We start from the raw sequence: 24,457 nt of genomic DNA on the forward strand, positions 1-24,457 counted from the left end.
TGACTGAAACAAACTTTTGATTAAAATTATAGATTTTTTTGGGGAAGGGATTTGCTATTTTACTGGCTTAAAGTATATCACATGGCTTACTTGCCTGTCATAAATGAGCGCAATGAGATATACTTATCCAATTCCTTATTTGTAAATATTTCAGTCCATTATAGTTTACACATCTTTAATCTACTTTCAACTGCTCTGACATTTCAATTTTACTTCTCATTATATCACATAGTGAGGTAGAATTTTCAGACTGAGTGTGACAGGAATAGAAAGCTTGATGCCTTTTTTTTTTTTAAATAACAACATTATGCAACCTTTGGAATGGTGTTTTATTCTTGGATTAAATTCCCCAACTGTAAAATGGAATTAACCTTGGGAATCAATGAGCATTCTTATTACATTTTGAGATGAATGGATAACCAAGACTATAACTTACACATACAAAAGATTGTATGACCCAAAGGCAAATCTCTTTAAAAAAAAAGGGCACAGAATTTCACAGCCATTTAGTATTGGTCTTATTTTATATATGACAAGATTGAGATCTCACTGGGTACAATGACAAACCCAAAGGGATTTTTACTAAGGCCTTTCCTGATTGCTCTACCTAGATATCAATGTGACCCATCAGGCACTTAGCCTATTGAATTTTTATACTAACATCACAACCTAAAGCAATGTATGTGTATGTATGTGTGATCAACTTTCTCTTCTAAAACATAAGCTTGGTTGGGCATCAGTGGCTCATGCCTGTAATCCAAGCTACTCAGGAGATGAGATCTGAGGATCGAGATTCAAAGCCAGCCAGGGAAGGAAAGTCCGTGAGACTCTGATCTCCAATAAACCACTCAGAAAACTGGAAGTGGCACTGTGGCTTAAGTGGTAGAGCACTCACCTTGAGCTGAAGAGATGAGGGACAGCGCCCAGGCCCAGATTTGAAGCCCTACAACCAAGCTAGATACAGTAGGAATTTTGTTCACTATTTCTACTGTCAGATTCCTAGCTTGTAGGATAGTATATGAAATACAAGAAGTACATGAATGAAGAAGCCAGAATCAAATGCAGAATCAAAGCAACTTGGAGACACATTTCCTTGCCCTTTACCACAGAGGCTGATACCACTGCAGCCTTGTAGAGCCACTTCTGTTGATGCTGCTGTGCTTTTGTGGATGTCAGTAGGGTAGTAAGGTTTAAATTGACCAAATCTGGGGTAGAATCTTAAACTATATAGACCATGACTTACTCATCTGTGAAAAGAGATCCTAACTGTCACTACAAAGACCAGCACTAAGGTGTAAACAAGACAGAAAATGCACACAAAGTGAAGGTCAGCCAATAGGTGTGCAGTTAGTTGTCCTCTTATCTTTATATAGTAATGGGACAAAAGCTAACTTAATGCTTTAATTTTAAATCTTAATTGTTTTCCCTTTATGATGCTCCCTTTCGTGAATGGAGGGATAACCTTTGAGACTGCTTAAAGGGACTACCATGCAGAAACTGACATGAAAAATGTGCTTAGATGTGAGCCAAGAATGGAATATATGAAATAATCAAAAGATATGGGACTGGAGAAGATACATTAGACGTGGGCCAGCTGCCTAAGAACTGAGTGACAGGTAGGTGATGCTAGAACTGGAATACTTGCCTCCACCTTTGGCCACACCCTCTCTCCAAGGGTCTTAACATTTGCATAGATTTAATCCATTCACAGAAGACATTTTTAGTTTTATCAGCATCTCCCCTCAGTTTATCCTTGAAAGCAGCTCCTATTTCAGCTTCATGTAATCATCCACTGAGACTGCTAAAGTCTATCAGCCACCTTGGAGTTGTAAAGCTAGTGAGCTTTGGATGAGATATCAAGGGGCTTTCTAAGGTCAGATAGAGGCAGCAAGCTGAGCAAGTTCTTTCACATGGAATATTCTACAAAATACTTTAATGAAAGTGAAGGATCCGTGCTAGGGATTGATTGATGAACACCAAAATAGCAATGAGTTTTCTAAAAGATTTGTGTTCTTTGTAATTAAATTTTATTGTCAAGGTGATATACAGAAGGATTACAGTTCCATATGTAAGGTAGTGAGTACATTTCTTGTAAAAATTCATTTTTATTTCTAAAAATAAAGACTGTTGAATATGAGATGGTGGGGGGGGCTAACATGAAAATGGGAGAAAATGGTTCTTTCCATGTTAATAGAAATGAAAATGTGCAGCAGTGGACATGGATGAAAATGCACTATACAGCTGTGGGTGGAGAGGGAAGAACTGGGACAGAATGAAGGAACAGAAGACACTGTACTAAAGGAAATGCACTCATTACCTGACTCACAGAATTGTAATCCTCTGTATATCACCTTTAAAGTAATAATAAATTAATTTAAAAAGTAAATGATATGTTAAGCAAAAAAATGGTTCTCTGTCATTTGTGCTTAATCAAATATGTGGTATAACTGGCAATTACCACACAACCTAAAATAGCACTGCTATTTTGACTCTGAAATAGAAAGCCTGTCAAACATACTCCTGACTTAGTCACACACTACCTAATGTGTCAGTGGCACAACAGGAAGCATGATCCTTTGAGCTCCACCAGACCTGTACTTTTAGAGGATCATACACCCCTATCTGAGCTACTATTTTGAAGTGCTTTTTGTAGTGTCTATAATCTACAAGTTAATCTACAAGTCCTAAAAGCTCATGGATATTTAAGGATAATTAATGTTACCTGCATTCTCTCTGGCAGTACTGGTGTTGGAACTAAGTGCTTATGCTTGCTAGTCAAGAATTCTACCATTGAGCCAAGACACTAGCTCTTTTCTGCTTTAGTTGCTTTTCCAATAGGGTCTCACTTTCATTCCTGAGCCAGCCTGGAACATGAAACTCTTACTTAAACTTCTTGCGCAATTGGGATGACAGGAGCATCTCACATGCCGATTATTGAGATAGGTGTTTTGTATTTCCTCAGGCTGGCTTCAAAATATGATTCTCCTGATTCTCAGCCTTCTGAGTAGTTAGGACGGTATGTATGAGCCATCATGCCTGCTTTAAGGGTAATCTCTCTTTTCTAAAAAATACCTTTAAGTAGTCATGCAAAGGGGTTTCACTTAAACATAACAGTTTATGAGTACAATGTATCTTGAGATGGACAATACCACAATACTGGCTTTCCTCATAACACTGCATACACACAGTATGAAGATATCTGCTTATCAGTGAAGAATGGAAGGAGAGGAGAGAAGCAAGCTTTAAATGGTAACTAATATTTTTTCTTACGTAGGAAAGTAGATGAAGGAAAAAGACCATTCAAATGCCAGGACTTGGATTCATTCAACATAAATTAAATGTATGCAAGTGGGAGATCTGGCTTAATTCCAAAGACAAAATACTTCAGCTTCATGGGGAAGTTAAGCACAGGCCAAAATCTCAAACCATATATGTGAAGCTATTTAGTATTTGAAAAGGTCCAATATTTTAACTTATAAAAGAAATTTACAAAGTTCTTAGAAATTTTAATGGTATAAACACTTTAAATATAGAGAGCTGGCAATTGTTGAGAAATATTTGGCACAGGTTCTGATGGAGATTTGTTTTTTTTTTTCTTTCCAGGAACACACTAGAAAATTTAAAACATAGTTATTGAGAACTTGGAAGATACCTCCCTAATTTATAACTATTTTAAGGCACATCAGATTAGGATCTGCAACTTCCTGATATTATGCCTCTAAATTGCAGGGTAAAGCATTTGTTCTAATCAACTGAAGACAAAAATTAGGAAAAATAATGTGTGTGCATGCATAAGCTAAAAGACATTGTGCACATGATTTCAAAAGCTCAATTTCTTAACTTTTCCATCTATACATTCTTCAATTAAGCAACTATAGTTTAGAGGTCAGAATAAATGCCCTTCTAGGAAAACTCAATTATGTAATACAAATGCTTGATACTACAAAAAGGTATTTGAACGTAACCACTTTTAGATGTTCTTATATGATTCTCATTGTTATTGTGTGTGTGAGTATGGGGACAGAGGTTTGGAAGTCTTTACTATACAATCCTCTTCCCTATAAACTGACATTAAAACAGCATTATGAGCTGGCCCCTGGTGGTTCATGCCTGTAATCTTAGCATTCAAGAGGCTAAGACCTGAGGATAGCAGTTTGAAGCTAAGTAGGAAAAGTTCTAACAATCATTTTTTTTTTTTTTTTTTTTGCCAGTCCTGTGGCTGGAACTCTGAGCTTGGGCACTGTCTATGAGCTACTTCTTGCTCGAGGCTAGCACTTTACTATTTCAATCACAGCACCACTTCTGGCTTTTTCTGAGTAGTTTCTTGAGGATAAGAGTCTCATGGATATTTCCACCCAGGCTGGCTTCAAATTGCCATCCTCAGATCTCATCTTTCTGAGAAGGTAGGAGTACAGGCATGAGCCAAAGGCATCAGGCTCCATGAAAACCTTATCTCCAATTAACCACTGAAGAGTTGGAAACAGAGCTGTGGCTCAAGTGGTGGAGTGCTATCCTTGAGCACAAAAGCTCAGGGACAGTGCCCAGGGCCTGAGTTCAAGCCCCAGGTCTCCCACAAAAGAAACCAAAAAACCTCTCTACATTTAAAATGTAGGAAGTTGTGTGTGTGTGTGTGTGTGTGTGTGTGTGTGTGTGGTGAGCTCAAAGGGAGAGGGTAAATGAATGAAAAGAAGTAGGGAGAATGAGTCATGTATATAATGAATACCCTGTGCAAGTGAGAAAATTAGGGGGAGGGAATGGGTTTGGAAAGATGGGGAGAATGATGAAAGTGGTGATATTGACCAACATGATTTGTTGAATGACAACTTTTTTGTACATAACCACTTAAAGAAAATGAAAAAAAAAAAGAAAAAAGAAGAAAAAAGATAGCCAGAAAACGTTTGGTGATGTTTTTCAAGAAGTTATACACAGACCCAGCAAATTACTCCTAGAGAATTAAAAATAGAGTACAAACAAAAAGTATACGTGAAGGCTCACAGTAGTAAGGTTCTTAACAGTGAAAACGTGAAAACAAGCCAAATGTCTTTCAACTGATGAACAGATAATAAAAAATGTGGTCTATGTATACAATAGAATATTATTTGGCAATAAAAAAGAACAAAAAGAATACACAAAATGACATGGATGAACTTGGAGTACATTCTAAAGGAAAGAAGCCAGATATGAAAGGTCACATATGATATGATTTCATTTGTATGAAATGTCCAGAATAGAAGATGCAGAGAAATAATGTAGATTAATGGTTGCTAGGAAATGGGAGGAGAGGAAATGATTGAAGTGAGCACTCAATGTGTATGAGTCTTCTTTTTGGGGTTAATATATATAATATAATATATTCTGGAATTAAGTAGTAGTGGTGTTTGCACAGCATTTTGAATGCTGTGGAAGTGACTAAATTGCAATAAGTTACAATGATAAATTTCATATAATATCAATGTTGCCTTAAAAATGGACTCAGGAAGATTATTATCTAGGTACTATCTTTTAAAACTCATAACACTTCAATATGTGTTTAGTTGGCTGTGCTTAACTGAAGTGGGAATTATTCAATCATCTGTAGAGTTATGAATATTCTCCTAAATATATATTTATAATTCTGGCGAAATAAAAGGAAAAATTTGGGAGTAAATTTACTTTATGTATAACTTTTCAAGTGATGAAACAGATCTACAGAAGTTAAATGATTGACCTAGCATTACAAAAACTAAAAACAAACGAACAAAAAAAGCTAAAGCAATAAGTTAATGAGCCCATACATTTAAAGTACTTAGACCAGGCTTGGTGAATATAAGAGAGGCTTAAGAATCAAGCTTTGCAGATGTCTACATTAGTGCACTTCTCAGCAAAACATACTGCTTCAGAAATGTACAGTTACACAGTGAAGACAGCCATGTTGGAGCACATTATTATGTACTTGTTCAGGAACAGGAGATAGATAACAAAAATCAGGTGGATCTGTGTGATAACTGAGTTGTCTTACCAGATATCCTAAATAAACTGTCCATGAGCCTGCTCATACAGACTATGTTATTGCACTTATATAACTAGTGAAAGTTTTCTAATGAGTTACAATTCTTAGCACTAGAAAAATTTCAAGTAAATATTCACACCTCCAGCTTCTTTGGAAAATTGGAAAATCTAACAGCATTGGGTTTCCTTCCATTCCTGCATGTTGCCAATCAACTGGAGTTTGAGTTTGTAACTCCCTATTCTGAAGTTGAAGCTTTAAGATTAATGCACAGAATTATATCTGTGAATTGTGCAGTAAAAACTTACATTAAACAGAAAATACTAAGTGGCATTTGCTAGTTATACTTAATTTCTAGACATATATACATAGTTAATCCCAAATTTAGAAAAGTGGGCTATTACCCTGAGGATAAAAACAAAGGTAATATACATCACTTTTACAATAAAATTAAAAACAAAAAAAAACAAAAACAAAGGAGACCTGGAAGGTTAAAAATAATTTAACTAGAAAATCCATGGGTGAAGAATCTATCCCTTAGACTTCAGTTATTTGAAGTTAGTTGTATTTTTTCTTTAGGGGAGGCATTGATTCAAAAGTCTTTATTCATATGTTTAATAAAAGCAAATGACACTTTATTTAGAATAATTCTCCTTAATTTAAATAAAGTCTACTATGATAAAATGGACAGGCCTACTTTTGCTCTGAACTAATCATCTATATGAAAAAAATAATTTTTTATTATTATCATGAAGGTTATATACAGAGGGTATAAGAAAAAAATTCAAAAATAAAAATAGGTTACAACACTTCAGATATCCTCCCTCTTCCACCTTACACTTTTTCGTGTTAAAACATATGCTCTGCCACCTGCAGATAAAAGTCACACACTAAGAGTGTATATTCTGACGAGAATTACTGGTTTCAAGCATGCCTGGTGGTTTTGGACAGTAGCACTTAAGAAACCTTCAATCTGGCAGCATTATCACTGCACATTTTCTAAAGCATTTCTCCAGTATAAAGTTGTACAAATTTGGGGATCTAACCTTTGAGAGAAAACAAAATAAAATGGAAATAGAAAGGATCCCAGGGTAGCCTTATGGTTCAAATCGTTCTTTTGTTTCTCATCACATTCATACTTTTCCCCCTATTCATTTTACACCTCTAAGACAGTCACGAAAGACAATTGGAATAAAAAAAAATTCCAACAGAGTAAAACTCGACACTATAATACTCAGATATTGCTGTTCCCAGATATACTTCATAAGGAATTTATACTCTTGTTTTCTTATTTCTATTTTACCCTCTCTTATATTTCTATTTTGTTTTGATATCTATTTATTTAATCTTTCATTGTGCTACAGAAAAGGTTTGTGGCATAGAGAAATGAATGCAGGCAAGACTTCCAGGGATGGCAAAGAGCAGAAGTGGTCAAATTCCCTTCCTAAATTAACTATGGAAGTTCACAAAATTGTCAAGATTGACCATTTTAGCACTCTAGAAGTCAACAAAAACCAAACAATAAATTGAGAAATGTTTACCAATGCAAATCTGTTGAGTACAGGTAAGTGGCAATCAAGTGTTCACCTCAGAAAGCACCAAATGCTTTTAAACTGGGAGTGGCTGTAAAAACTTGCAGCTTTGCTGATAGCAGAAAAAACCTGATTTGAAGTTGAAGGAAAGAAACTCATGCTTAATGGTGTTATCAGCAAATAAATCTCCCAGAAAATACAGTAGAAAATAAAAACATAGGGTAGACTTAAAAATTGCAGTGATCTCTGCAACTCACAAATTGGCTTGGAGTGATTGAACAAAAATGCTGGCCATTAAGTTATGCAAGCAAAGGGGTAACTTCTAGAACACCAGACTTGAATATGACAAAGTAAGGATTAAGAAACAAAACAAAACAGATGTACATATTGAAGTGGAGACAGATCTTGAGAATTTAGGCAAAAGTCAAAAGCCAGAATGAATCTAAGTTGAACATAAACCTATAACAAAAACCTACAAAGGAACCAAATCAGAATCAGGCTTGTTGTCACCATTTCTATTCAACATGGTACAGAAGGGTACAATTAGTACAACAAAAGAAATTAATAGAGTAAATAACCTGCTTTCACTCTTACATGGCCTGGTCCTATGCATAGGAACCCTAATCAAAACCACCTTCAACACAAATAGCTCTAGATGAAATGAACAAGTTTTAGCAAGGTCACAGAAAAATGCAAAATAAATTCTTCTTCTTCTTCTAATTATTATTATTGGTGGTGGTAGTGGTATTGGGGTTTGAACTCAGAGCCTCGCACTTGCTAGGCAGGTTGCTCTATCACTTGTGCTATATCTCTTGTCTTTTATGCTTTAGTTATTTTGAGGATAGGGTCTCCCCTTTATTTTTGTTGACAGGTCTGGACTGTAATCCTAGACTAGGACTGTAACTCCCATGTAGCTGGAATTACAGGTGTGAATTGCCATACCGCATTTGTTGAGGTGGGTCTTGCTAACTTTTTGTGGTGGCTGGCCTGGAACCATGATCATATATCTCATAAAAGACCTGTATCTAATCTATATAAAAAATTCCCAGAACCTGATAATAAGAGTAATCAATGAAAAGCAGGTAAAAGAAATATAGATATTTAATCAAGGACAATACATGCATTGCTAATACATTGTTATTATGGGGATATAAAATTAAAGCCATGACAAGATCAAAACACATATCCCATATAATGGCTATAAGTACAATGATGAGGAGAAACTAAATTGCATATACTATGCTGCAGTGAATGAGAAATGTGTATTATTTAAAAATACTTTTGTAGTTTCTCATAAAACTAAATGTAAAATTTCCATATAATTCAGTAATTTGATTCATAGGTGTACATCAAAGAGAAACCAAAGCACATGCCTGTACTGATTTGTATCTGCAAGTTCACAGCTGCAGGATGCATGGTAGCCAAATGTTGAAAACAACCTGATGATTTTGTTTTGATGAATGGATAAACAAAATGCAGATTATCTGTATGATGGAATACTACTCAGCAATAAAAAAATTACTGATATGTGTAAAGCGTGGATGAGTCTCACACACATGATTGTAAGGGAAAGAATCTAGATACAGACTAGATATTGTGCAATTCTCTTTAGCTGTCATTTTCAGAAAAGCAAATCTATGGACAGCACAGACTGTAGTTAGGACTGTAGGTAGAAGCGAATTAATGTCAATTCGGTAAAATTAAACTATTTGGGGGTGAGAACATTCTAAAACTGAATCATAGTGATGATTGTACAAGTATAAATTTGCTAAAACTTTGAATTATATATTCACAATAGGTATATTTTATAGTATGTAAATTATACCTTATTAATGCTATTAAAGTAACAAAAACATAAAAACTTTTGAAGAACTTAAAACAAAAGCAAAAAATGGGTTAAAAAACCCCCCACACAATGATTAGTTCTGCTTAGTTGCTGCAGATAAGCTAAATTTAGCTTTAAGCTTCCAGAAGGCTTAAGTTTAGATAAATACATTTTGCATGCCAGTAAAGACCTGGGGAATCTTTGAAAAGGACTGATACTTGGCTTTTACTATAGAAATTCTGAGTACTGACAATCTAGAGAATGCCTCAGTTGCCCAGGTAATATACTATGGAGTAAAGCTGGAGAACTAATGTGCCATAAGAATTTCAATGTCTGTAAGGTAAAGAGAAGCAATTGTTCAAGAAAGCAGTGAGCATGGGAAGGATGTCTCCTGAGGAGTGTCTATGAGGAGTGTTGTTGGACAACTTCCTTTAAAACTGCACCTGTGCCATGGTGGGTCCTGTGTAGGAGTAGAGGGATAGACATTCTTTGGCCCTTAGATAGCCAGTAGACCAAGGATAGCTGAAATTCTTGTGCCTGTGATTTCGAGCTTTCAGAAATCCCTTCATCTATGTCTGTTTGATGGACAAATGTTTTATAATATGTGCCATAAAATAAATAGCACTTTGAAAGATGCTTATAAGAGCTGTAGCAAGTGGCTTTATATAATTTCATTTTAACAAGCTGATTATAAAATAGAAAAACAATTCTGTTAAAACACATCCACAAGTGTCTGAAGACATGAGGTTATTTGATATTGGGGTTTCACTTATCCTATAGCATTATGTGTGGCTACAAAGATCCATCAACTCCTTTTAGTAGTATTTATGCTAATGAGTTATAGTTACAGTTATTTATGAATGAGGTGAGTTTTATTCATCATGTAGCTAAGTTTGTTCAAAAGTGCTACCCAGTGAATGCTAACTAATGCTTCAAAAAATCTGCAAGGCCTGTGATGCCCACAGCTCCCAGACACTTCTTCTGCAGGCTTCAGGCTCATTAATCACATAAACTACATTTCACAATATGGACAATGCAACAAATGTATGCTATTAATGAAGACTGACTTCAGATGTAAGAAGAATATTTTGTTTCCCCCTCCTCTCTATTTTAGGTTTATTTTGCACAGGGTAACTGTTGATAATGTATATCACTGAGTCTACTATTAAGAATTTTTATGGGGCATGAAACTTCAGGTAAAACTTCTGGTACCGAAGGCTACCAAAAAGGACTATGGCTATGACTCCATATACTCTCTTGGTCACCCATAACCCTTACACAGGAGAACTTTCCTCCTGGGATTTCCCCATCAAATATCACTTCAAAGATTCTGCCTGAATTAAGTACAATTATTCAATCTTTATGGTTCTGCACCCTATTAGTTATAGCTCTACAATAGTTACACCAACACTAGACAGCAAATCATCTTACATATTAATTTCCCATATGGCACATCAGAGCTCCTGTTTTAAATCAAAAAGCTAGGTTCTTGTGTATGTAACTGCGATACTCCATTTAACTATAAAGAAATTCCATCCCTTCTCTAATGAATTTTTACTGCCTATAAAATTAAAGCAATAGGATTTTACTCTACTTATAGGGATATTATAATCTCTTTTGTTTACTATGGAAATGAAGGCAATCTATAAATACTTTTGTATTTGAAAAAGTTATGTGTATATACGCACATACATGTATGCATTATCAAAAAAAAGGATTTCAGAGAGAAGGGCCAGTGTAAGGGCAGCACTAAAGGAATGCAAATACACAGCACTTACGGGGAGAGTTTAACAACTAGAATAAACATTCTTTTAAAAAATGCACTCGTAAGTCTCTTTAATAATTTAAAATTTATCACTACTATAAAACTGTGTTCTGTTGCAGTCTCCTTAAGTCATCTTGTTAAATTTTGTCGTAACATGTGGCACTGTAGTTCTACACTTTTACCTTTGCACTTTGTAGTATATAGCAGAGCAACATAATTAACCACTGCTAGGTAGTGTTTACGTTAGTTCTCAAAAGGTTAAGAAGCTGATTATAGCTAAAATCAGCTTTGCCCGAGGCTTCAGGGGCTCTGTGTAATCAAATTAGACAAGCTGGGCACAGTGTCACCTAACACAAACCAGTGGCACTTTCTTCTTTGCTCTGACCCTTTCCCTCACCTTTTTTTTTTTTTTCAAAATTAGTGGAACAACTTATGTTTTAACTTTGATAATTTTAAAACATTAAAAAATAAATTTGGCATGTATTGTATAAGATGTCCCCCTTGAAAAAGTAATGAGAATGTATATAAAAATTTTGAAAAATTCTTTTAAATCTTGTTAAGTAGAAATGTATATTTAGAGACATTAAGATGCTTTGAACTTTTTTTTTTTTTTTTTGCAAAAGCCAGGTCAGAGCATTATTCTTTGTACATATATTGTGGACACTTTCTAGCTAGCCTTAAATAGACTGTCAGTTTTATTTAGTAGAAAATGGTTCACTTGTTTCTGGGGACATTCACAAAACTCTATGAACATGATAGATAATACATTAGCAATTCTAAGAAGTCATGGGAACCCACTTTGCTCATTCTTTCTCCATCTTCATGCTCCAAAGCCAGGTCAGGTTAACTGCATAACGGATATATTTAAGAAGGAGGTTTAATAACATGGAGAAGAGCTCTACTCAGAGACTGTTTCTACAAGGTTCTGTATTCAAAAACAGTATGCAGGTAGGTCCAAATTGCTACCTCTGAGCTTAAAGAGAACAGAAGGCATGGGCCTACCAGAATGTTAAAAAATAAAAGCAATGACATATTTAAATAAAAATCCCAATTTGTTTCTTTACGAAATGTATAAACCATTGTTAAAACAGTAGGTAGCATTTGTTACATCTTTACCTTCTAATATATGACTTGGAACTCTTGGTTCAAATTCTACATATATATTACTTTGTTTAAAATAAAGAAGCAAAAGGAATGTAAACATCTTACAAATGAGTGATCAGAGAAAATGAGTTTTGCTAATGATTTATTTTGAGCAATAAAATAAAAAAACTTGTTATTTTAATTGATTAAGTCATAAAGAGTTCCTGGAGAAGTCAAATCTTGCTATTTGCACAGTCAGACAATTTCTGCTAATCCAGCACTACTTAACAAATTCACATGTGGTTAGCTTGCCTTGCCATGGCTGTATATCACATTTCTATGCTGCAAGCTGTGCAAAAGAAAAATCAATATGCCAAGTTTAACAAAAGGACAGGAAACATGATGTTCTCCTATATTTTCAATGAACCTCAAATGACTCTGCTGTTCATACTCAGTACAATTTATGGCAGAAAAAAGTATTCTTCAATGAAAAATGGAATGAACTATATAAATTTAGAGCTGAAGTTATGCTTTATTTTATAATAGCAACTTATTTAGAGGATTCTGACATTCTAATTCAATGTGCAGAGTTGAATCAGCTGTTCAAAAGGCATATTTTTCTTCAAGGTCAACATATACTCTTTAGGTCAGGAAAATATACTATTTTTGATACATAGCTACTTTTCATATTTTTTTTCAAATTTTCCTTTTCCATGTGAAACATATGAGATTGTTATCTGTTGAGTTAATGCCTTTAATTTATAACAATAAGAAAGCTAATGCTTTACATGGTAACACTGAAAAAAAGTCCCTAAGCAACTGCATTGGCTAATTGAGTCTAGATTTTTACATCTTCTTTTACTGCTGTAGAAGCACATTATGTGTGGAAGTAGATTAGGATGAAAATGGTAAGAATGAGGAAGGAGTGGTCATGACCAATAGGTCAGCAGAGAGCAGTGCCACTTCTGCCTTCCCAGATCAGTGGTGTGGAACTAAGTGTGGCAATGCAACCAGGAAGCTGGCCTTCAGCCAAAAGATTCAGAATAGTTGCCAATTGCCTTTGCACTTTTTGGGGAGTGGGTGGGTGGAGGTTTGACATAAAAAGAGAAGTGGCGCTGGAATCTTTAAAAGAGACAAAATGCACTGAAAAATATAAGACTTAAACAATACATATCCACAGAGGAATACATTTACACATTTGGAAAATTCTCAGGCAATTTCTCCTCATTCCAATAAGTAGCAGTAAATGGATTAATGACACTTAGCTGAAGAGAGTATGTTACTGATCTATGCTGAAGGTATAAACTGTTACATAAAACACATTCAGAAAATTGCACTTGTTCTGAACTTTCTACTAATGTGCCATTTATATGACAAATTTCATTCATAGATTAATGCAGCATTTAAAAGAAGCTAGGTATAAATCCTCAATCACAAAATAACAATGTAATAATTTTAACTACGGAATAATACAATGTTGCTAAAAATGATCGTATCAGTGTAATTTATACTTGTGTTTCAAAATAGAATACGATTCCAAACAGTAATAGTAACAGAACTTGGAAAAATACCAAGTCATAAAAAAATCATAATTTAATTGTATGTTAAAGTAGACTCTTTAAAAGTTTACAACTATATTAATAGTCTTATGTAATCCTCAGTTGGTTATAGGGTTCAAGTATATAATATAGTCCAAGGAAATGGAAGACAATACTTTAAAAAATACCTAATTGAATTCTAGCAACCAATAGGATCTGTCTATTTCACCTTTGAGAAGTAGATTAATACTTAAAAAGGAACCAGAACATGTAACTGACATCAGGTTAAATGTCAATTCATACAGCTGTAATCTTTTCTAATTTTTTCTCATCTCTTTAAGGGCTCTTTAGTAGTACTTTCTCCACATTCACTGGAAATCATCTATCAATAAGGCTTGTAATCAGACTTACTAATTCTTTCTGATACAGATTCCAGATTCCTGTTCTAGAGGCAACACTGATGGTTCCCTCTTGTGAACCATCTTGTCTTGTTTACATGTGATCACTGGATGCCTTGAATGTCTTCATTTCTGCAACATCACTGATGTCCTCACTTCTTGCCAGTCCTCACAGGAAATATCTCTATATCTTTTCTACACCTCAAAATTAAAAAGCCAAACCAACCAAACAACAACAAACACCTTTTCCAAAATTATTTTGCATTTTCTACCATGGCTGTTGTCTAGAGGCCAAAACAAACCAGCAATTTGCATGCTGAAATATTTGATCTGTTTGAGTTCTTTGGCTGTTGAGTGCTTATTCAATTCTGTGTGAATTAAGGCACTAGAAATGAATGTGAAAGAATCATGGAAATGATCTACCTATATAATATTGAAAATGATGAGCTATCCAGAGAGGTTCAATGACTGGCCCAAAGCCACATACTGATTAGTGATTTTCATCTTTCTGGCCTCACATTGAGCTTTCATAGTCCCCTGCAATTAATATGTTCCTTACAAAGGATTGGGAGAAATGGTAATTATGAAACTTCCCACAGATAGGATTTCTACCATGTTCAATCAACATGTTTCTACTGTTAAACCTTCTCTACATTTTTTCATCATGTCTCAATGTGACTCCTGAGTCCCAGATTCTTCCTTTCTTGTCTATTAAATGATGTATGCAACAGCTACTTTGCTCATAAGGTGCTGTGATTATATCACTTCTTTGTAGAAACTACCTATTAAGTATCCTTTCTAAGTCAAACAGAAGGTTTCAAAATATACATCTGATATCTACTTCTGATAACTAAAACTTTTAAGTTTTCATTTTCTCAGCTGTTTTGTGCCCTTTCTTCATGTAATACAGATAGAAAACCCTTTTGTTTCTAAACACTCTGAAAATTGATTTGTAGTCCTATACTTTAAAAAGAGCTCCTTTCTCATTTTTCACATGCTTAATTTTTAAACTGTATCAAAGTAGGTTTCCTTCTTTCCCAACTTTCAGCACCAAAAGAGATGTACAGTACTTTCTTTACCTTCTCTACTAAAGTCATCATGCCTTTTCAAATCTTTCCCAGACTCACACATGAGTTCTTTGTGAGACCTATCTAATTACTGGATTGGAGTCAACAGGTTCATGCTATTCATAATACTTAATCTTCAATTCTTATGTCCCTTAAAAAACTTAGAAATTTGCTGGCAATGTGGCTTAGTGGTAGAGTGCTTGCCTAGCATGCATGAAGCCCTGGGTTCAATTCCTCAGTACCACATAAGCAGAAAAAACGAGAAGTGGTGCTGTGGCTCAAGTGGTAGAGTTCTAGCCTTGAGTACAGAGAGGCTCAAAGTCAGTACCCAGGCCCTGAGTTCAAGCTCCAGAACCAGAAAAAAATCAACTTAGAAATTCCTAGAACGAAAGTGGATAATAAAGATCCTTTATTCTAACCTACCCAATATGGAAGAATCTAGGTACTGGTGGTTCCTAACTCCTTGGGGAGGGGGCAAGGAGAAAGGGAGGTTAACAGTTTCAGTTCAGCCCAGGTAGAAAAGTTTGAGATACTCCTTTCTCAACCCATAGTTGGGCACAATAGCAAGTTTCTGTCATCTACAAGTGACGGACGATCTTGGTTCTATGCCAGACCAGTACAGCTATGAGACTCTACCTCCATTGAGGTAACCTAGACACTGTGGCACATGTCTGTGATACTAGCAATGACAGCAAGCCTCAAGTAGGCAGATCACAACTGGTTAAAGGACTGGTTTAAATAGTACAACACTCCTTCCAACCAAACAACAACAACAACAAACAACAACAACTTTGCTCTATTAAATTACTGTAGCTGTGTGGTGGACTGTTTGCCCAACATGCACAGGGCCTGGGTTTTATCATCAGCGTCACCACCACCATCACAAAAAAATGTCGAACAGTGGCCATTAAGCTCCCACCGCTTAAATGCTTCAAAATCTGGAAAACTGTCTACATTACAGTCCCTTCCATTTTTAATGCGATTCAAATATTACATGGAACCTAAATAATTTTCATACTCCATAATCAAAGCATTTGTCACAATGCTATTCTGAATGCCATGTCTAGTTTGGGTCAAGAAGGAATTAAATCAGTGAACATTCAGTAAATTCTTATCTTTAAGTTGTGGATGCTACCTACTGGATTTTAAGAACTGATTCTTCTTAATGGTACTAAATATCTAGCTTCAACTATATTGAGCAATTCAAGGAAGGTAATTTTAAAATTCTATTTGGACTAAAAGGAAAATAATGAAAAAAATCTTCAACTGACAGTACTTCTATACCTCTCAGGAACCTGGCCGATGTGATATCTGAATATCTGGTGACAGGCAGCAAGGTGGTTGAGAGCCTAGGAAGTCTCTAACATTAGTGTATTTGCTTTCATACGGTCAAAAGGTGTATTTATCCTTGAGTATTTCTTTTACCAGACAAACATGTTCTTCTAAGAATTACAATTCAGGTATTTATGATGGATAATCCATGTTTTGGATTTCCTCCTTACTTTGTGATTTACAGGATCAAATATTTTAATTCCCATTGTGTGATACCTAAAGTGGAAAGCACCATACATAATCTTACCTACATGTATATATTATACTATTGAAATAAACACTATGTTTAATGTCAACAGGCCCAGTGCTTTGTGGCAAAAGGTATAATCATGGGAGAATTAAACCTTCTTGGACTAGTTTAAGTTTCATTTAAAGAGTGTTTTTTAATTCGGCAGGTTTGACATAGGGGAAAGTGGAAGCAGGGGGGTGGAACCCAGGGAGGCAGCTCTATAAGGGGAAGTGCTGTCAGGGTGCAGTGGCTACTACAGTAATAGCTGGAAATCATGAGGGTTACAGGCTTTGAAGTCAGTTCAGCTTTGATGTCTTACTCTCACCGTTAATCGTCAGGTAGGATGGAAGGGGGAAAAAAAATAAGACTTTCCAATTCTGTCCGTGGTGCCATTGCTCAAGAAAGCATAAAAAAAGATCAGTGTCTGTGTGAACTTTAAGTGTAGGTAGCATTGTCTACTTTTTATTTTTAACAAGTTTTAAATTATTGATGCAATAATCAAAATGCTTTATTAGTAAGGTAAAGCATAAGGATATGGATAAACAGTAAGATTCATAAACAGCAAGATTCATAAATGTTATTAGAACATGTAAATCAGAAAATGAAGATTTATATTAAGGGTGATTTGGCCTTGTTACTATTCTAGGCATCAGATTAAATGTATATGTACACACACACACACACACACACACACACACACACACGCACATATCGTTTCTAACTTTGAAGAACTTATTTGCTTGAGACCAGTAAGCTTGATGCAGGCAGTTTAAAACTCACAGGAAAAGACATTATCTAGTCCAAGATCAAAGTCCAGAAAATCTGGTTTGTTTTGGAAACAAAAGACCAATCTGCCAAGTACACATGTGAAAGAAATAAACCACAACCAACTGATAGCACATAGACATAAAAGAATATATTGTAAATCATTAGCTAAAAGAAAACTTATGGGAATGTCATGTTTAGATAGAACATTGTTTCTTTAACTTTAGTCATTTCTAGAACACTTTGATACAATTTGCTGCATGAACAAACCATCAGCATTATTAAAATACTCAGTATTTCTGGGATTGAATATCCAGAACCTCACATAGGCTAGTTAAGTGATCTTCCACTGAGCTATATAGCTCTAGTTCTCCAACACTTTCTCTTTCTTTTCTTTCTTCTTTTCTTTCTCTCTTTCTTTCTTTTCCTCTCTCTCTCTCTGTCTCCTGTTTTGTGTTTCCCTCCCTCCTTTCCTCCCTCTCTCCTTTTCCCCCTTCCTGGTAATGTATCACTTGAGCCATGTCTCCAGTTCTGGTTTTATATTCTAGCACTTAAAAAAAATCAATTCATTTTCTCTATTTGCCTATTTCTTAGCCAAAAACAAAATAAATTTAATCCATTAAGCGAGTTCCATGTACTAGTCATATCCTTTTCTAATAGATGTTAGAATAAACAAATAACTCTTTAAATAAAAAACCCAGTTCAGTGAGGAACTACCCACAGTATGTATATAAAACATTGAGATAAAGGCTGATGCAAATAATACATTATAATTATTTCTTGTGCTTCTTAAATGAAAACTATGGCTTCAAATGTCCATGTGTCTAGAGATTTAAGATAAGTTGAATTTAAAATCTTCTTTTGTTCAGGGTTGTATGTTTTGATGCTTGTACCTAAAAACTGCTTTCAGATCCATATGTGGAAGAAAGAAACTAGGTCTTTATCTCTGACCTTATTAATTCAGGAAGAGTCAAACATCTTAAATTGAAACTTTGACACTACTTTAGGAAAACATCTGAAGATATAGGCATAGGCAATGTATTCATAAATATAACTCTGATAGCTAATGAAATAAGAGAAAGAATTGACAAGATTAAATGAAATAAAAAACTTAAGTATATTAAGTGAAGTAAACCAGAACCAAAGAACCATAGGTCCCAAGGTTTCCCTTATTTGCAATAACTAATATACATCTAGGATAACCTTACCAGACAAGCAGAAAAGGTCAAAAGCTATGTACCTATTACCATATATGATGACGCTAAGAGAAATGAACCCCAAGATAGGGACACAAGAGGTTTTACCTTTGTCATTGTTGTTCTAATGTACTATGTGATTTTTTTTTTGCTTCTTTTGTATGTTCTTCCCCCATGATATAACCTCTGTTTTCACTGTATTTGATTCTGGTGCCCTGCATCTTGTATATACATTTTTCTAATTTGGGGAGGGGAAGGGAAATAACAAAATGCTGAAACAAGGATACAGGCTGACCTGTTATAACAATGAGATGTACATGTTGAAAATGAACTTTACAACTTGGGGGTGGGAGGCAGGAGTTGGGGAGGTGGAGAGGGAAGGGATGGTAGGGAAAAAACAAAGGAGGGGGTAGCAATGCTAGACAGGAAATGTACTTAATACCTTACTCATGTAACTGTAACCCCTCTGTACAGAATCTTTACAATAAAATAAAACAAAGTAGGAAAAAAGAAATTAAAAACTTTCTTCACATCAAAAGAAACAATTGGCAGAGTGAAAAGTCAACTTAAGAGTGCGAGAAAAATCTTTGCTAGCTATTCACTGATCAGAGACTCATATACAGACTCTGAAAGCAACTCAAGCAATTAAAGAACAAATACCCAATCATTATATGCAATAAATTTGACAAATCCCTGAAGAAGCACAAATGGTAAATACACACATAAAATATGTTTATCCTAAGCTGTAATGGAAATACAAGTTAATACAACACCGATAGTCCATCTCATTCCAGTCAGAATGTCTGGGAGTATCATCAAGGAAAGAACAAGTGCTGGTGAGAATGGGAGGTGAAATGGAGGAAGTGACCCTTAAAAGCCACTGGTGGTAGTGTAATTTAGTCTATTCACTACAGAAGTATAAAGTTTTTGAAAAAAAATATTACCTATTGTATCACTTTTAAGCATACACCTGAAAGAATTTAAGTCTCTATACAATAACGATACTTACATACCTACTATTGTGGCTCATAATACTTTAGTTATGAAATCAGCTGACATGTCCATTAACAAATAAATAGAAAAAAGGGTGAAATTATGTAATTTGCAGAAGAATGGATCATCATGTTAAATGAAATAACCCAGACTCATAAACATTGTGTTTTCTCTTATGTGGAATTTAGATCTAAGAAAGAAAAAAGACAACGGGTCAACTTATGGAGTGGAACAAGAGGATGATGGAGTGGTGCATGTGATTGAAGTACATTGTATACATGTATGAAAATGTCATAAGGAAACCTATTATTTCACACAATCAATGAAAAAGGAGTAAAATAAAACAATAAAATCCAGTTTGCTTATTTATTGGGATCTGTCACAGCTTATTTTATGGACAATTAATAATGTATGGCTTAAAAAAATCATTAATATATACAATAGTGATGATGACCGGAGACTAAGGTAGTAACATAAACAGTTGGAGGGAAAATGCTCCACTGTAATTCTGTATAGTGTAATCTACCTGTCTATTGCATTAAAAAATTCTTCTTCCTTTAGGTAAAAACTAAAGAAGCGATTACACATGTAAGACTGCAATGGGAAAAGGAAAAGAATGATTAAAAGTTTCATGGCATTTCTCTTGTTTATGTGTTGGTATCATATAATGTAAACGGGAAAAAAGGCAAAGCCAGCTATCAGAAGAAAAGGGTTAACTACATCTTAGGAAAACAAAATGTTAGTCCACTTTTAAATTCTTATCCTTTGACTGAAAACATAAACAACAGCCACTAGTGGGCAATTAAATTTGAAGAAGTAGCCCATAAAAAGTGGAATATTTAGTACGTATTAGAATCAGTTACACAGCATCTAATTTAATAGTTAGATTTTTAAGTGTTCTTATGATACATGTTAAATATGCCTAACAAATCATAATGCAGCCAAATGACAATTTCAATGTAGTCTGAGGCTGGTAGCAGAAGAACATTAAGGCAAATTAAAGCATAATCTTTCATCTACGTTAAAAGGTTGAAAATCTGCATGCAATTGTAATAAAAACTTTAAAATGAATTTGCCATCCCAAAGTCATCTCACTAGACAGGAAAGAGGAACTTGGCATGTGACCAATAAATTACAAGAGAGCAACACCTCAAGGTTAGAGGGCATTGATGACTTCAACAAATCTCCCCAGCTAAGGCAACAGATTAAGCTGGGGGGATAGGATGCCCTACAACCTTAACCTGCTAATACCTTTAAATTCTTAAGAGTGACCTCTAGTCTGCTCTCTCATATTAGTTGTTAGTTACACTAATTACAGCTTAACTGGTATTGTTGATACCAGTCATTCCCTCCCTTGTTCCCCTCATCTGCCCAAAGACCTGTACAGAAAGGTTATCTCTAATAGCTTCAAATAACTTCAGTGAAATTCTGTTGTGCACATTAGGAGCACTAACCTCCAGTTTTGAATGGGTCTTTTATAGACATCAAAGGAAAGACACTAAAAGCAATGTGTGTTTGTGGATTCTATAAAGGAAGCTGTAAAAGTAAGAACAGCAACTGCTTCTGTGACACAACTTTAGAATAGTGTAAAAAAAGTTTATATATATATATTTTTTAATGCACAGTTTTAACATAGAGAGGCTGGAGATTTCAACTCCAATGAGCTAGTTATACCTTAAGATGTTAGCAAAGTAATCCCTTCAAAGTTTATGATTTTTAGGAAGGGAAAATGAAATTTCTATTATGATTTTAGCACTGTTTTAAGTTCAATATTTACATTAACATAAACCTAAGATTATATGGAGTTGGGCACAGGATTCCAGTGACAAAGATTCAAATACCATCTGCAAAACTGCAGTAAATTACCTCATAACATTAATCTTTAAACAAGGCACTAAATCAGAACAGAAACATACCAAGGAGATTTGGAGCAAGAGAGCCATAAGTGAAGTATTGAAGATTAATACAAATAGTTTCATATAAAAGAACCGCAGGTTGTTTTGCATTGAATGACACATACAAAATTTCTTTTAAATCTTAAAAGTGTTGGTATATCTAAATGATATATTTTAGAGGATACACACAAGAGGAAAATAAAACAGTAAAAACAATAGGAGAATGAAAAAATAACCTAAGGGTGTTAGTAAAAAATACCCTGCATCTTGTATATATGTTTATCTGATTTGGGGAAGGGAAGGGGAATAAAAAAATGGTGAAACAAAGGACAAAGGGTGAATCAATGCAACAGCAATACTCACAAGACAATATATTGGAAATGAACTTTACAACTTGGGGGAAAGTGGGGGTGGGTGGGAGAAAAATGTACCTTACATATGAAACTGTAATTCCTCTGTACATCATCTTGACAATAAAATTAAATTAAAAAAGAAACAAAACAAAGAACATCTGATTTTATAAAATACTTCCATTGGGGAATAATTATTAACACTATAAAAACAAACTTTGTTTTATGAAAGTGAATCTTTTTTTGCAGGGTGGAGGGGAAGCCCTGGGGCTTGAACTCAAGGCCTGGGCACTGTCCTTGAACTTCTTTTTCTGCTCAAGGCTAGCACTTTATCACTTGAGCCACAGTGCCACTTCCAGCTTTTACTTTTTATGTGGTACTGAAGAAGTGAACTCAGGGCTTCATGCATGCTAAGCAAGCACTCTAGCAACTAAGCCACATTTTCCCAGCCCTTGAAAGTGAATCTTAAAACCTATCCTAATGTTCTTAAAAGATATTAAGCAACAGAAATGTGACTGAAACTGTGGAAATAAAAATTTGTAAGAGTCAATTAAAGTATATGAGTCATCAAATCCAAGACAAAATTGATTTTAATATTACTTAATGTGCCACTTAAAAAGGGAATATTGCCAATTCATCTTGATACATGCTTTCTTATCACTGATTGTAACATGTATTCAAAACTTTAGCTAATTAAAATAATCACATAATCAATGAAATTTAATCATTTATAACAGATTGATTTATATTTCAATGTATCTAATGAATAAGTTGCTTTTATGAGAGCCATCTGATTTTGAAATATGGACACTGGATGATATTAAATAACTTAATTGTATATAAAACACTGAAGGGACACTGACAACATATTTTCTACTTTCTCTGGACACAAAAGAGGAGCAACAGTAGCTGATGTGATTTCAATTTGCTTGACTAATGATTGATTAGCAAATATTCCTAGACAAATTATTGATTAGTTAATAGTCCTACTTTTTCCAAAAGCAACTTAAGACAGATTATTCATGAAATGATGAACAGAACAATCAGAATTAGAGGAAAAACAACAAAATCAAAAGATGGCAAAGAATAATACTTTAGTTAGACACAAAATAATTTGTGAAAAATAGAATAGACTCTAAGTTTGTATTGAATAGATTCCATGACAGTCACAGGGTTTCTCAAGTGACATAGGACAACTATGATAGACATACTAACACTCATCTTTGGGGAAATACAAGTCTTCAACTCCAAGTAGTTTTCATTGGTCTGTTACAAAGCCAAGCCTACTCAGCTCCCTCAGAGAATATGGAAACTGCTTTCTAATCAAATATATTTTCTGCAATATAAAAAGGTAATTAAGCCATTGATTTTGGTACTTGATGCTGTTTTTTCTATACCCAACCCTTTTCAGTAATTCATGATATTTTAATAAATTTAATAAGCAGCAGGATTTTTAAAAAAATTACAAGTCTAGTGGAGACAAATAATTTGAGAATAAACTGGTGGATCTGCTAAACCACTAATTTCTTCAAGTTTTCTGATTGGTAGTGCCAAGACAACTGTTGAGAAATTTTATGTGACTTCTAAATTATTTTAGGTTCTGGAAGAAGGGCCTTTAGAACCTTAGAAATTAGTATTGTGGCTTAGGCTATTTGATATATGTATGTCAATATAAGAACTCAACACATGAAGAATCATTAAATGACATCTTAAATATCAGCAGAAATAACAAAAGTACAATTAAACATACTAAATACTACAATTAAACACACTAAAACCATTTTTCTATTGGGTTGTTTGATGTTTTAAATTTTATTTCTGGCAGTTTGGACTTAGTACCTTTTGCTTGCTAGGCAAGTGCTCACTACTTAATCCATGCTCCTAACCCATTTTGCTTTAGGTTATTTTTTAGATAGGGTCCTATATTTTTGTCTGGATGGGTCTTCGTCACAATCTTACTACCTAGGTTTCCAGCACATCTGGCACTACAGTTGTGTACCACAACTCAGTTTATTTGTACTTCTGGAGTTTTTGTAAATTTTTGCCTGGGCTGGCTTTGAATTGTGATCCTTAATGCATCCTTAAGAGATACATTAGCCAGGTGCTGCACCTATAACTTTAACTACTCAAGAGGCTGAGATATGAGATTTCTAGTTCAAAGCCATCCCAGGAAGGAAAGTCTGTGACACTCATCTCCAATTAACTACACACACACACACACACACACACACACACACACACACACACACACACAGAGCAAGAAGCGGTAGTATGGTTCAAGTAGTAGAGTGCTCAACCTGAACACAAAAACTAGGGATAGCACCCAGAATCTGAATTCAAGCCCCAGGACTTGGGGAGGGACAAGGGGGGTATGGTTATGATACCAGCATTCACAAGTGAAGGCCAGCTTAGGCTTCTGTGGAGTTTGAGGTTAGCCCAGGCGAAGGAAGGAAGGAAGGAAGGAAGGAAGGAAGGAAGGAAGGAAGGAAGGAAGGAAGGAAGG

The 24,457-nt window shown here is 34.8% G+C and overlaps 1 protein-coding gene across 6 annotated transcripts in view; it reads right to left on the reverse strand.

The window, feature by feature from the left end:
• The window catches only part of Fam172a (family with sequence similarity 172, member A), a 333,594-nt gene that overhangs the window by 17,422 nt on the left and 291,715 nt on the right, over positions 1-24,457 (reverse strand). The window contains exon 11 of one of the 6 annotated variants that reach the window (XM_013022087.1): positions 11,810-11,955. The exons of 4 other annotated variants lie outside the window; for them this stretch is intronic. In XM_013022087.1, coding sequence (XP_012877541.1) covers positions 11,912-11,955 — 44 coding nt within the window. In that variant the 3' untranslated portion in view covers positions 11,810-11,911. Of the gene's footprint in view, positions 1-11,809; positions 11,956-12,476; positions 12,541-24,457 lie in introns of those variants that run through there. One more of the 6 variants, XM_013022089.1, reaches the window with a different exon arrangement.

This window comes from Dipodomys ordii, unplaced genomic scaffold (assembly GCF_000151885.1).
Source record: "Dipodomys ordii isolate 6190 unplaced genomic scaffold, Dord_2.0 Scaffold59, whole genome shotgun sequence".
NCBI classification, from domain to species: domain Eukaryota; kingdom Metazoa; phylum Chordata; class Mammalia; order Rodentia; family Heteromyidae; genus Dipodomys; species Dipodomys ordii.